At 57.6% G+C, this 12768-nt stretch overlaps 1 protein-coding gene across 50 annotated transcripts in view; it reads left to right on the forward strand.

Moving 5' to 3' along the window:
• The first annotated feature begins 468 nt into the window (after window positions 1–468).
• SHISA6 (shisa family member 6) overlaps window positions 469–12768 on the forward strand; it is a 167257-nt gene continuing 154957 nt past the window's right edge. For all 50 annotated transcript variants that reach the window (XR_011683350.1, XR_011683352.1, XR_011683349.1 and 47 more), the window contains exons 1-3: window positions 469–617; window positions 707–1619; window positions 12004–12164. Coding sequence is in view for 2 of the 50 variants with exons in the window: in XM_071452709.1 (XP_071308810.1) it covers window positions 940–1619; window positions 12004–12164 (841 nt within the window). In the remaining 48 variants the exon portion in view is untranslated. The remainder of the gene's footprint in view (window positions 618–706; window positions 1620–12003; window positions 12165–12768) is intronic.

Consider the following 12768-nt stretch of genomic DNA (forward strand, 5'->3'; position numbering starts at 1 on the left):
TGGGGGGCAGCACGGCTGGACAGCCCTGGGGACAAGGTGTGCCCAGCACCAGGCTCTGCCGTGGGCACTGCCCCGGAGCAGGGACAGGGTCACACACACCTACAGGGACCACATTCCTGCAGGGACCACAGGGGCCACACCTCCGCGGACATGCAGGGGGTCCTCACCTCACACACACCTTTAGGGACCACATCCCTGCCAGGACCACATCCCCTGGGACAGCTCCAGTGTCACCCACCGCATTCCCACCAGGACCACATCCCCCGGGGGACGCGCACCAGCTCTCACACCCCTCTCACACCCCTACCCGTACCGCCGGCCCCAGCCCCTTCCCCTCTCCCTGCGGATCGCCCCTCGCTCGGGCGCTGCCCCGGGCGGGCGCTGCGGGCTGCGGGCGCTGCCCGTGCGGGCGGAGCGGTGCCGGGCTGCGGGCGGAGCGGTGCCGGGGTGCCGGCGGAGCGCGGCGCGGTCCCGGTGATGTCAGGAGCGGCCCGGCAGCGGTGGGCGGTCCTTCCCCGGCTCCCGGCTCGGCTCGGCTCGGCTCCGCTCCGCCCCCGGCTGGGCTGGGAGCGCGGGCAGCCCCGCGGCCCCGCTGCAGTCCCGCTCGCTCCGGCATGGTAAGGCCGTGGGCACGGGGCGGGCGGGCGGGGGCGGGCCGGGCTGCGCGGGGCGCGCCGAGCTCTCACCCTCTCCCCGTCTCTCGCAGCCCCTCTCCGGAGCAGCGCCGGGACCCCGCCGCCTCCAGCCGCGCTCCGCCGGGCTCCGCCGCCCGCCGGCATGAGCGTGAAGCGCCCGGCGCCGGGCGGCCGCCGCTGAGGAGCCGAGAGCGGGACCCCCGGCCGCGCCCCCCGCGCCCGCCCCGCTCCATGGGGCAGCAGCGCCGCTGAGCCCCCCCCGCCCCCGCCCGCCCCCCGAGCCCCCCGCGCCTCGCCCCTCGCCATGGGGCCGCGGCACCTGCTGCTGCTGCCGCTGCTCCTGCTCTCCCTGCAGCTCCTGGCCCTGCTGCCGCTGCTGCCGCTGCCCGCGCAGGCGGCCGGGCCCCCCCGCGCCAAGGGCAACCGGACCCAGGGGGCGGCGGCGGCGCGGCGGACCCCGAAGCCGGGCAGGGAGCTCCTGAACCAGACGCTGGCGGGCCCGGGGGCCGCCGCCCCCACGGCGCTGCCCGGGCGCGGCAAGGGCGCGGGGGGCGGCAAGGCGGCCCCCGGAGGCGGGGGCTCGGCCCCGGCCCACGAGACGTGCTGGGGCTACTACGACGTGAGCGGGCAGTGGGACAAGGAGTTCGAGTGCAACAACAGCCTGACGGGCTTCCGCTACTGCTGCGGCACCTGCTTCTACCGCTTCTGCTGCAACAAGCGCGCCGAGAAGCTCAACCAGAGCCTGTGCCGCAACTACAAGAGCCCCGAGTGGGCCCACCCCACCACGGCCAGCGGCGCCCTGCCCGCCGACGGCGGCGACGGCGGCGACGGGGACGCCAACAAGTACGACCCGGACAAGGACAGCACCAACGCCACCGTGTACATCTCGTGCGGGGCCATCGCCTTCGTGCTCATCGCCGGCGTCTTTGCCAAGGTGGCCTACGACAAGGCGCGGCGCCCGCCCCGGGAGATGAACATTCACAGGTACTTTCGCGAGCATTCACTCCTTCCCCCGCTCCCCCTCGCCGAGCCTCCCCCTTGGCAGAGCCTGCTCAGGGTTTCTCTAGTGAGAAATTGCGGCCACTCGCCCTGGAAGACAGCGTGCTGTCAAGCCAGAAACCCTGGAGCTGCCCACCCGAGGGCTCTCTGAGTTCCCAGCTGTGCAGCCTCCCGAGAGTTTCCCGGGGCATGGCTCCTCCGGGGATTCCCCCTTTGGGTTTGCTGTCCAAGGGCTCGGTTTTTACACTGCTGCCCAGGGGTTCTCCTGCCGAGCTCTCTGCCCGAGGAGTCTCCCTGTGAAGAACCCGCTCGGGTCTCTGTGCTTTGCTCTGGCTCTCCATGAGTTTCCCCCGCCAGCCCTTCCAAGGGTTTCCCCAGTGCCATGGCTCTCCGACGGCTGTGCCGCCCGGCCAAACGATTTCCCTTTGTGCTGCCGCTTCGATGGGCTCCCCTTGAGTCATTTATCCGAGGGTTTTCCCTTTGCGAGGGCTGTCAAGGGTTCCCTTGGACAAAGGATTTTCCCTTCCCATCCTCTGCCCAGGAGTTCCTCCTCCCCACGGTGCCACCAGAGCCACCCGCACGCCTCTGGCCATCCCACTGCCCTCCCCGGGGCCCCTCCTGGTGCCCCGTGGCTCCTCCCGCGGCCGCGTTTGTGCTCTCCTGCCGCGCCTTCAGCACCGGCTCCGCGGACAGCTCCGGGACAGCTCCGGGAGAGCTCCGGGACAGCTCCGGGAGAGCTCCGGGACAGCTCCGGGACAGCTCCGGGACAGCTCCGGGAGAGCTCCGGGACAGCTCCGGGACAGCTCCGGGACAGCTCCGGGACAGCTCCGGATGAGCTCCGGGAGAGCTCCGGGACAGCTCCAGGAGAGCTCCGGGACAGCTCCGGGAGAGCTCTGGATAATGCACGGAGAGCTCCGGGACAGCGCCCCGATAATTCCCGGGCTGTTCCCAGACAGCTCCGGGACAGCTCCCGGATAATTAATTCCCGGGCTGTTCCCGGACAGCTCCCGGATAATTCCCGAATAGCTCCCGGACAGCTCCCGGATCATTCCCGGGCTGTTCCCGGACAGCTCCCGGATAATTCCCGAATAGCTCCCGGACAGCTCCCGGATCATTCCCGGAGTGTTCCCGGCCAGCTCCGCGCTGCCCCGCTCTCCGCTCTGTCCAGAGTCCGTCCCGGAGCTCCACGCGGAGCCGTCCCCGGCACCCCCTCCTGGCCCCGGCATCGTCATTCCCCTCCTGCCCCTGGCATTCCCCTCCTGCTCCCGGCACCCCCTCCTGCCAGCGGCACCCCCTTCCTGCCCCCCAGAGCCTCCCTCTGCACCTCGGCACCCCTTTTTACTCATCGGAGCCCCCTCCTGTTCTCCGGCACCCCGATACCCCCGTCCTGTCCCCCGGAGTGTCCCCCAGCATTCCAGCTTGGCTCCCCTGAACCCTGCACGCCTCCTTCTTTCCCCGGGACCCCCCCACATCTCTCCTGCCCCTGGCACTCCCCTCCTGTCCCCGGCACTCCCTCCCTGCCCCCGGGATCCTCAGCAGCCCCCAGACCCCCCCATCTCCCCTCGAAGCCTCCCCAGAGCTCCCCCAGCACAGCAGAGCCACTCTGACCCCGCGGGTTCTGCCCTGCCCTGTCCTGCCCTGTCCTGCCCTGTCCTGCCCGGCCAAGGGGAAGTTTGGGATGTGCAGAGGGGATGAGGAGGGATCAGAACCCCCGGGGGAAGTTTGGGATGTGCAGAGGGGATGGGGATAGATCAGAACCCCCGGGGGAAGTTTGGGATGTGCAGAGGGGATGGGGAGGGATCAGAACCCCCGGGGGAAGTTTGGGATGTGCAGAGGGGATGGATCAGAGCCCCCCTGGTGGTGCCTTCCCCCCGGGGCCGCTGGGGCTGTGTGGGGACGCTCTGGTGGTGGCAGAGCTCTGTCCTTCCCCTTTTCCACTCGGTCCCTCTTAGATCCCTCTGGTCTCAGTCTCAGCCCGTCCCTGCCCATCCCTGCGGGCTCGCTGCCCCCTCGCTGCTGTAAGGACAGGAGCTTTCTGTGGCACACAGGATCCCGCTGCACAGCAAAAGCTCGGGTGGCTGTAGCAATCCTCCTCCTGGACAAATGCGTGTTCTCTCTCAGTTCATTTTTATTTTATGATGAAAAAGTCCCTCCAAATGATGAGTGCTGCTTGCGTGCCGCGAATGCGAGAGCTGCCTGTGTCTGAACATAAAAACTGGTGAGAGGCTTCTTTAAAAGAGCAGCGCTGGCATCAGGGGGAAAGTCCTCAACTCTAGCAGATAATGCCTGCTAAAAATTATTTTAGTGAAGATTTTTAATCAGAACTCCTGAAATCATCGACCATATTTTTAAGGCTGAACTTCAGCTGCAACCAACAGAGACTCGGGGGAGAAATATTAGTTTTTTAGGAGGAAAAAGAGATGAGTGACGCAGTTTTTATTTATTTGGGGTTATGTTTTTTATTTAGACTCCTCCCTGCAGTGAGGACACACTGTGAGGGTGAGGTTTACATTTGCTGAGGGTCTGGCCCACATATTCCATTCCAAATCCCACCTGCCCCTGGTCCCTGCAAGAATTTAACTCCACAGTGTTAAAAACTACACACAGCTGTGTAGAGGCAGGGGTCCTGCATGTGGCTTAGCCAGAAAATCGTGTTTTGTTAATGAAGGGATGGTTCCCCAGCTGCCCAGCTCTTCTGGCTTCAAGGCAACTTTGCCCGGGCCTTATCTTCACACTAAATTTGGAAATCTGGGTTGGATGTCCATATGTTACTTCTGCTCCAGCTCCAGCCTGCTGCAGGGTTGGATCCTTCACCCTTGGAAATCAGAGCCAGTGTTGCCAGACTTGTCTGGATTCTTCCTGATGTTTTCATTTCTTTGATGCTTGCTTTGCTTTATTTAGATAAGTTCTGCTGAAATGATTCACCTGTGTGTAGAAGTATGAATGGCAGATTGAGTGCTCGGGAAGCTTGACTTCCAGAGCATTTTAAGGAGTTGATTGACTTCTATAATATGGTAGCTGGTAAAAGATTATACCTTTCAGAGCTGTGTTACCTGAACTTGATCAACATCACACGAGGGTTTAAATATTTTGAAGCGCATCTCCCGCACTGGGCTGAATGCTCTGGGTGCTCTCAGCAGAATGTAAATACCAGGAGAGGAATGGTTTGTCTTTGTCTCTGACAGCTGCTGGGGAGGAACAGGGAAGGAGGAAAGCAGGTTGGGGTCAGATATTTCTGTCTGTTTGAGGTCGTGTCGGCTGGAGTGAAGTGTGACATCCACAATAATTCTCTGTAGTGGTGGCGAGTGCATCAAGCCTCAGTGTGCGTCCTCTGGGAGGAGCAGAGCAGCAGCATGAGCACAACTTGCTACAGGGGCTGGAAAAAGCCTCTTGGGCTCGTATCCCACAGGCAGGGAAGATCAGTGAGAACTTCCCTGCACCTCCCCACGAGCTGGATCACACTGGAAATTTTATTGCCTTGTAAATGCTCACAGAGCAGTGCCGTGTGTGGATGTTATCCCTCTGCCCATTCCTCATGCAGCTTGTATAGAAAATCCTCCTGAACTCACCGAGAGAGAACATTTTGAGGGAGGCAGGGCTCCTGCAATGTCTTTTGGTGGAAGGAGGGTTTGCAGATCCCCAGGAGAGCTGCCAGTGAAGGGCTGGCTGTGCGCGTGCAGCTCCGAGCTGGAATCAGCTCCAGTTTCCAGGCACTGCCACGTCCCTTTAAAGCAAGGCACTGCTGTGATTCTGGGCTCACAAGCACTGATTCAGGCCTTTCTAACAGCAGTTAAGTGGAAGTGCTTTGAAAACCAGGAGCTGAAATATTCCTATTGTGCAGAAACGCTTGTAATGCTTTCAATGGAACTGATTTTTTTATTTTTTTATTTTTTTGGCAAGTGTAGGATCTTTGAGCCTGGCTGTACAGAACTGCCTCTTGCTTTGGGGGTTACACAGCCAGAACTTTGCTGGGTTCCAGGTGGAAGCTGGGGCTGGTTTCTGAGAATCACACCCAGCAGTTCTGTGTGTGCTGATGCTCTCTCGTGCATTGCTGAGGATGGTTTGGTTTTGTCTCATTGCCAGGATTGTTTTCTTTTCTTCAGCATTTCTTAAGTGAAATTTTAGAGGCATTTGTTTTACTTTCGGTCTGGGGGTGAGTTAGGGAATCTCTGAGCAGGGAATATCAGCTGGTTCTTTCAAAGCTGGGTGAGTTTTTCCACAGCACAGAGGGGTGACACAGAGTGTTCCCATTCCATGGCCACGACCCTGCATCCCCACGCTACAGAACACAAATAATTCACAGATGCAGCCCTGCTCCACGAGCCCTGCTTAGCCTCAGCAGCAGCCACTGAGCTGGGGATGCACAGATTGGAACTGGACTGAAGCATCCCCAGTGCATCCCACTGGTCAGCTGGGGCCAGAGGGACACGGGGGCAGAGCTGGCCCTGGGGCACTGGCAGGAGCCCAGCTGCTCTCCTGGGAAGCTGCACAGGGATTTTTCCCAGCAAAGCTGCTCTGTGTGCTGCTGAGAGGCCTTATCTGGCCCTGCATGGAGCGTGGCTGAGGGGTGGGGAGGGGAGAAGGGAAACAGGCTCCGTGCTGTGCTTCACTTCACCCTCCTCCCACAGCATCTGTGCTGCTGCAAAGAGGGAAGAGATCTGTGCTGCTCTTCCCTTCAGCCCCTGCATCTCCTGCTCTGGGAGTGATAACTGCCAGCTTTTAGAAATGAACATCCTTTGCCCATGTAGAGACCAGAGTTTAATTGATCCACTCCTGCTTGTTTCTGCTCCTTGGCTCTGAACTCCAGCAGGGACCAGAGGCAATGGATGTGTCTGCTCCCAGATCCAAGCAGCTGCTGCTCTGTGTGAGAAACATAGCTCGAAATGCAGCAGGGTTTGTGTTCCTCAGGCTGCATCCCCCACAGCCCAGGGCCCTGTGCTTGCTGAGGGGCTGCTGGAGGGAGCTGCTTTCAGCTGGGAAGGTTGTGAGCAGTGCCTCTCTCCAGCCCTGGTGTTTGAGACAGGGATCACAGGCAGCTCCTTCAGCTCTGCTCTCTGCTGCTGGAGCCAAAGGATCAAACCCCGTGGTCCCCAGGGCAGGGAGGGAGTGCTGTGAACACTCCTGGCCACAGGGACTCTGCAGGAGCTTTTCTTTCTTGGATGCTGCTCCTGCTTCCAGTCTCTTTGCACTGATGTGTTTTTATGCTCTGTCTTTTTTCGCTCTGCTCGGACTCACTCGGGTGCCTTTCAGCTGCTCTTTGCCCTGCTTTGAGTTGTTTAATCCTGCTGGTTTCTGAGGCTCTCCTCTGAAGTGCCCTGTCCCTCTCACTGCACAGAATACAGGTCAGACTGAACTAAGAAAAACCAAAAAAGGTGCAGCCATAAAATCCCAGAATCACAGAATGGACGGGGTTGGAAGGAACCTTAAAGATCCTCTCGTTCCACCCCCTGCCACGGGCAGGGGCACCTTCACTGTGACCTCAGACAAGTTCCTAGGACTGGTTCTGTTCCACACCAACCCTGCACCTGGCTGGGTTTGGGGTCACTCCTGAGCAGGGACAACACCTGGATCTTGTCCTTGTGCAGGGTCAATGGTCCCATGATGCAGACCCAAACCCAGGCCAGGTGTGTGTCTCTGGGTGCCTGTACCTGTACAAAGCCTTTTTCCTTTTGTTTCATTTCCATGCACTGGGAAAGCTCCAGTTTGGAGCTCTGGCTGTGGTTTGCAGTTTGATAATTGGGTTTTTTTGCTGTGTTTTCCTCTCTGAGTCTATTTTATGAAGAGATTGACTCTGTGGGAGTCTGGCCACTGACATCCTCTGGATGCTTCTGGGCTTCTCCTTTCCCTTTGAACTTCTCCCATTACGAGAGGCCAGGCTCAGGAACCATGCTGCCTCCACCAAACCAGCTCAGTGTCTCTAATTCCCATTTATTTGGCATTTTCCTGCTTGCTAATTAACTTTTTCTGTTAGTCCAACTCCGTCATGAGGTGTCGAGGGAATCCAGTGTAGCTCTGAACTTCCATTCCTTTCAGTTTTGTAATCTCTTATATCCTTAAGTAGCAGTTGATCTCTGTGCCTTTGGAGATCAGACGCCTTTTAAAATTTCTGTTTCACACAAGATCTGAACTTTCTGGGGCAGATGAGATCAGGGCATGTGCTGCTTGCCTTTGCCCCCACTCACATGGGCTGGCTGTGCCTCCTCAGATCTGCGTGTGCCCTGCTTGGAGGGCTCAGATATCTCCTTCCCCAGGTGGATAAACACAGAATTCTGCCACAATAAATGCTGGGCTGTGCCCTCCTCAGATCTGTGTGCTTGGAGGGCTCAGATATCTCCTTCCCCAGGTGGATAAACACAGAATTCTGCCACAATAAATGCTGGGCTGTGCCCTCCTCAGATCTGTGTGCTTGGAGGGCTCAGATATCTCCTTCCCCAGGTGAATTAACACAGAATTCTGCCACAATAAATGCTGGGCTGTGCCCTCCTCAGATCTGTGTGCTTGGAGGGCTCAGATATCTCCTTCCCCAGGTGGATAAACACAGAATTCTGCCACAATAAATGCTGGGCTGTGCCCTCCTCAGATCTGTGTGCTTGGAGGGCTCAGATATCTCCTTCCCCAGGTGGATAAACACAGAATTCTGCCACAATAAATGCTGGGCTGTGCTCTCACCACAACCTCCTTTGTTGCGAGGGCTCTTCAGAGCAAGCCCAGCTTTGCTCAGTGAGTTCAGAGCCCCAGAGCTGTGCTCAGAGCAGGGGATTTGGTGTGAACCCAGAACCTCTCTGCTCCACCCTTGCCCAGGTGCACTGTGAGAGCCCTGGGCGCTCTCTCTGTGTTTGTGCCTGGGGGTGCACAGCACAAACAGAGCAGGACAGAGCTGGGCCAGCGCAGCATCATCCCCACAGCCGTGCACACCCAGCAAGAGCTGCTGGTTTGATTTTCTCTCCTTTCTGTGCTCTGTCCCTGTCCTGCACAGTTCCCTGCCTTCCCCAGCACCCCTGGTGCCTCTCCTGGGTTCGTCTCCTTCCAGGGAGCCTCCCCATTGTCCTGGGAGGAGCAGGGGCTGGAGCTGGGTGGGTGCAGGAGGGAGCTGGGGGTCCCAGGGGCTGCTCCCCCCACAGCCAGCCCAAGCCTCGAGCACCTGGGGGCACCAATCTTCTCCTGCCACCACTGTCCCCAGCAGCCTGGCCATGTCCTGCCCCTGCTGAGGACACTTTGTGCTTGGGGTGACATCTCTCTGCAGAGAAACACCCCTTGGAAAGGTTCCTTTTAAGCTTTTAATCAGCAAATCTTTACGTGACAGCTTTGTTCTCTTCAGGCTCGCTGTGTGCAGAGGAACTGGTGTCACCCATTTGGTGTCACCCATTTGGTGTCACCCATTCTGGGCTCAGTCCCTGCTGGCAATGCCTTGCCCACACCACAGCAGCAGCCAGAGATTATCCAGGTTGGACACTGGGGTCAGCTGTGTGAAGTGGTTTTCTTTAGAGCCGGATTAAATTCCTGGAACTTCCCAAATTGTGTTTGGCATTCAGATTTCCCAGGAGACATCTGATTTTCCCTGTGTGCCCTGGGCACACAGAACCTGGCTGGCAGCCTCAGGAATGTGGGAACCTGTTGGGAAGCTGGTTCAGGCACAACTAACACCAAAGAAAGCTTCGTGCATCTGCAGCCTTTTATTGTTCTACAGTCCAGCCTTTCACACTCTTCATGCCACAGGCACTGCCCCGTGTGCCCTGTGTGCCCTCTGTGGTTGCTCAGCACACCTGGGCACTCCAGGTCTCATCACCCTCAACACTGCTCACCTGTCCTGCCCAGGTGTAGCCAGTTAGGGACTCCCAATTACCCCAAACTCGGTGCCTACACCAGGAACCTCCCAGGACTGGCCAGCCCTGGGCACACAGGACCCATCTAGAAGGGTCTGGAATATGGGAATGCCCCAGGAAAGGGGGAATATCCCAGCACTGGCCATCCCTGGGCACACAGGACCCAGCTGGAAGGGTCTGGAATATGGGAATGCCCCAGGAAAGGGGGAATGTCCCAGGAGAGGCCATCCCTGGGCACACAGGACCCAGCTGGAAGGGTCTGGAACACGGGAATGCCCCAGGAATGGGGGAATGTCCCAGCACTGGGCATCCCTGGGCACACAGGACCCAGCTGGAAGGGTCTGGAACACGGGAATGCCCCAGGAAAGGGGGAATGCCCCAGCACTGGGCATCCCTGGGCACACAGGACCCAGCTGGAAGGGTCTGGAATATGGGAATGCCCCAGGAAAGGGGGAATATCCCAGCACTGGCCATCCCTGGGCACACAGGACCCAGCTGGAAGGGTCTGGAACATGGGAATGCCCCAGGAATGGGGGAATGTCCCAGCACTGGGCATCCCTGGGCACACAGGACCCAGCTGGAAGGGTCTGGAACACGGGAATGCCCCAGGAATGGGGGAATGTCCCAGCATTGGGCATCCCTGGGCACACAGGACCCAGCTGGCAGCCCCTGGAACACGGGAATGCCCCAGGAAAGGCCAGCCCCAGGTGTGCTCAGCATCTGGAGCTGCCCAGGGCACGGAGCAGGTGTGGGGACAGCAGCCAGGCCGTGGATAATGCACAGCTGCTCTCTGTGGCAGTGGCTGGGACCCAAGTGCTGTCCCTCAGAGAGAGCTGTCCCTTCCAGGTGAGCTGGCTCCAGGCTGGATAAAGGCATCTCCTGCAATAACTGCCTCCTTCTTTCCCAGTTACTAACAGAGCATAGGGGAGTCTTTAACCTGGCTTTTTTTGTAGTGAAATCCTGGCTGTGCTGGAGTGATTGGAGTTCTGCCACCAGCTCCATCCCTGCTCTGCTTTTAGCAGCTGCAGCTCAGCCAGGCACTGCTCCCTTCCCAGCTCTGCCAGACCCATTTGGTCACTCTCCTTCCACTCCTCCCCAAACTCACGGGGACTTGGAGCAGGAAATTCTGTTTTCTAGCACCCCCTTGCTAAGGTCTGCACGAGAGGGGATTTTCAGAAGGTGAATCAGTGAAGTTTTGAGGTGCAGCCCCTGCACTGCTGGGAACAAGCAGCTCTTCCCATCCAGCACCCCCAGACCCCTCAGACCAGCCCCATTTCCCTCATTTCCCTCCCAGCCTGCTGGAGCTGCCACCACAGCTGCCCTGGTGACAGCAGGAGGGACACCCATGTCCCTGAACACTCCCCAATTAACACTCACACTGTTAATTGGTGTTGGCAATCTGGGTATGGGGAAAGTGGGACAATACAGCCAAAAAGGCTGTGGGGAGGACAGCAGGACATTGAGGGTTCTGGGCTGGCTTAAAGGGGCAAGGTGAGCTGGTCCCTCCCAGCCCTGCAGCTTCACCTTCTCCCTGACTGCAAAGCCTGAGCCCAGCAGAGAACTGGGGCTGCCCCAGGAAAATCAGGGCATTTCTTGTGTCCATGATACTCACAGAGGGGAAAAACCTTGGAGTATCCATGGAGAAACCACTGGCTGCCATGGCACTGGGTGCCCTTGATTTTCACAGAGGGGAAAAACCTTGGAGTATCCAAGGGGAAACCATTGGCTGCCGTGGCAATGGGGGCCATTGCTTTTCAAAGAGGGGAAAAACCTTGGAGTATCCAAGGGGAAACCATTGGCTGCCGTGGCACTGGGTGACATTGCTTTTCACAGAGGGGAAAAACCTTGGAGTATCCATGGAGAAACCATTGGCTGCAGTGGCACTGGGTGCCATTGCTTTTCCCTGGGAATGGCAGGGAGAGCTCAGCCATGCAAGCAATCCCTGCTGAGCACAGAGCCCAAGGTAGGCTCAGAGCTGTGCTGACATCAAGCCCTGCAAGCTGGTTAATCCATTTTTCTGCCTCGTGGTTCTCCTTTAAAAACCACTGCGAGCACTGCTGGGGTTGGAGCTTTGTTTGAGCAGGGATTTCAGGGTGGGGAGATCCTGGTCTCAGTCAGTTTTAAGGGAGTTTGGCCTGGGCAGGGGGGGGGTTTTGGTGTCACTGTGAGGAGGTGCCAGGGCTGGGGCCAGCAGGGGCTCCTGATGGAGCCTCTGTGTGCCAGGAGCAGTTTGTGATGATGGAGAGGCACCATAACCCAGGGCTGAAGTGAATTAGAGAGGGCAGATGAGATATCAAACAATAGCCAGGCAAGCCTGGAAATCCTTGCAGCAGATGCACAGAAAGAAACAGAGCTTTTAAGCCATATTTTTATATTTTATTATTACTGCTTTTGTCGCATTTTTTTTCCTCTGTTTATGGTATGAACTCAGCTGCTTTGGATTCACAAGTACAAACACTGAACTCTATTCTGTTCTATTCTGAAATACTGAATTCTAGCTGCGTTAAAATACATTTTTCCCCCCTTTTTTTTTCCTGTCTCCCCAGGGCTCTGGCCGACATCCTAAGGCAGCAGGGACCAATCCCAATCGGACACTGTGAAAGAGAGACAATCTCGGCCATAGATACCTCCCCCAAAGAGAACACCCCAGTCAGGACCTCCTCCAAAAACCAGTACACACCAGTACGCACCTCCAAGAGCAACCCAGGTAAGTGCTGCTCCCTCTGCCACATTTCCTGAAAAACCCCTTTGCCCAGGAGTTTCCTCCTGGGAAGCTGAGAACCCTCAGAGAGAAATGAAAACAATAATTATCTGATTGCTTCTGCTGTGTTTTGCTGCTTTGGAATGTGGTTTGGAGATTGTTTATCCAACATGTGAATTGTTTTTTTCTTAATGACCAATCACAGTCCAGCTGTGTTGGGCCCCTGGCGAATCACAGGTTTTTCATTAATATCTTGTTAAGCCTTCTGTGAGATCCTTTCTCTGTTCTTTAGTATAGTTTTAGTATAGATATAATATAATATAATATAATATAATATAATATAATATAATAATGAGCCTTCTAAGAACATGGAGTCAGATTCTCAATTCCTCCTTCATCCTGGGAGGAAGCAAATACCACACTTGGGTACACGAGGAGTGAGGGATTATGGCCAGTGAGCAGGGACAGCTGGGACATCACCCTCAGGGTGACAGGGGTCCAGAGAATGAGTCCTGAGGGCTCAGGGAGCTGGGAAGGGGCTCAGCCTGCAGAAAAGGGGGATCAGGGGCAAATTCTGGCTCTGCACAGCTCCTGACAGGAGGGGACAGCC

This window comes from Agelaius tricolor, unplaced genomic scaffold, assembly GCF_023055355.1.
Source record: "Agelaius tricolor isolate 1412-34295 unplaced genomic scaffold, bAgeTri1.0.p SCAF_35, whole genome shotgun sequence".
Classification (NCBI taxonomy): domain Eukaryota; kingdom Metazoa; phylum Chordata; class Aves; order Passeriformes; family Icteridae; genus Agelaius; species Agelaius tricolor.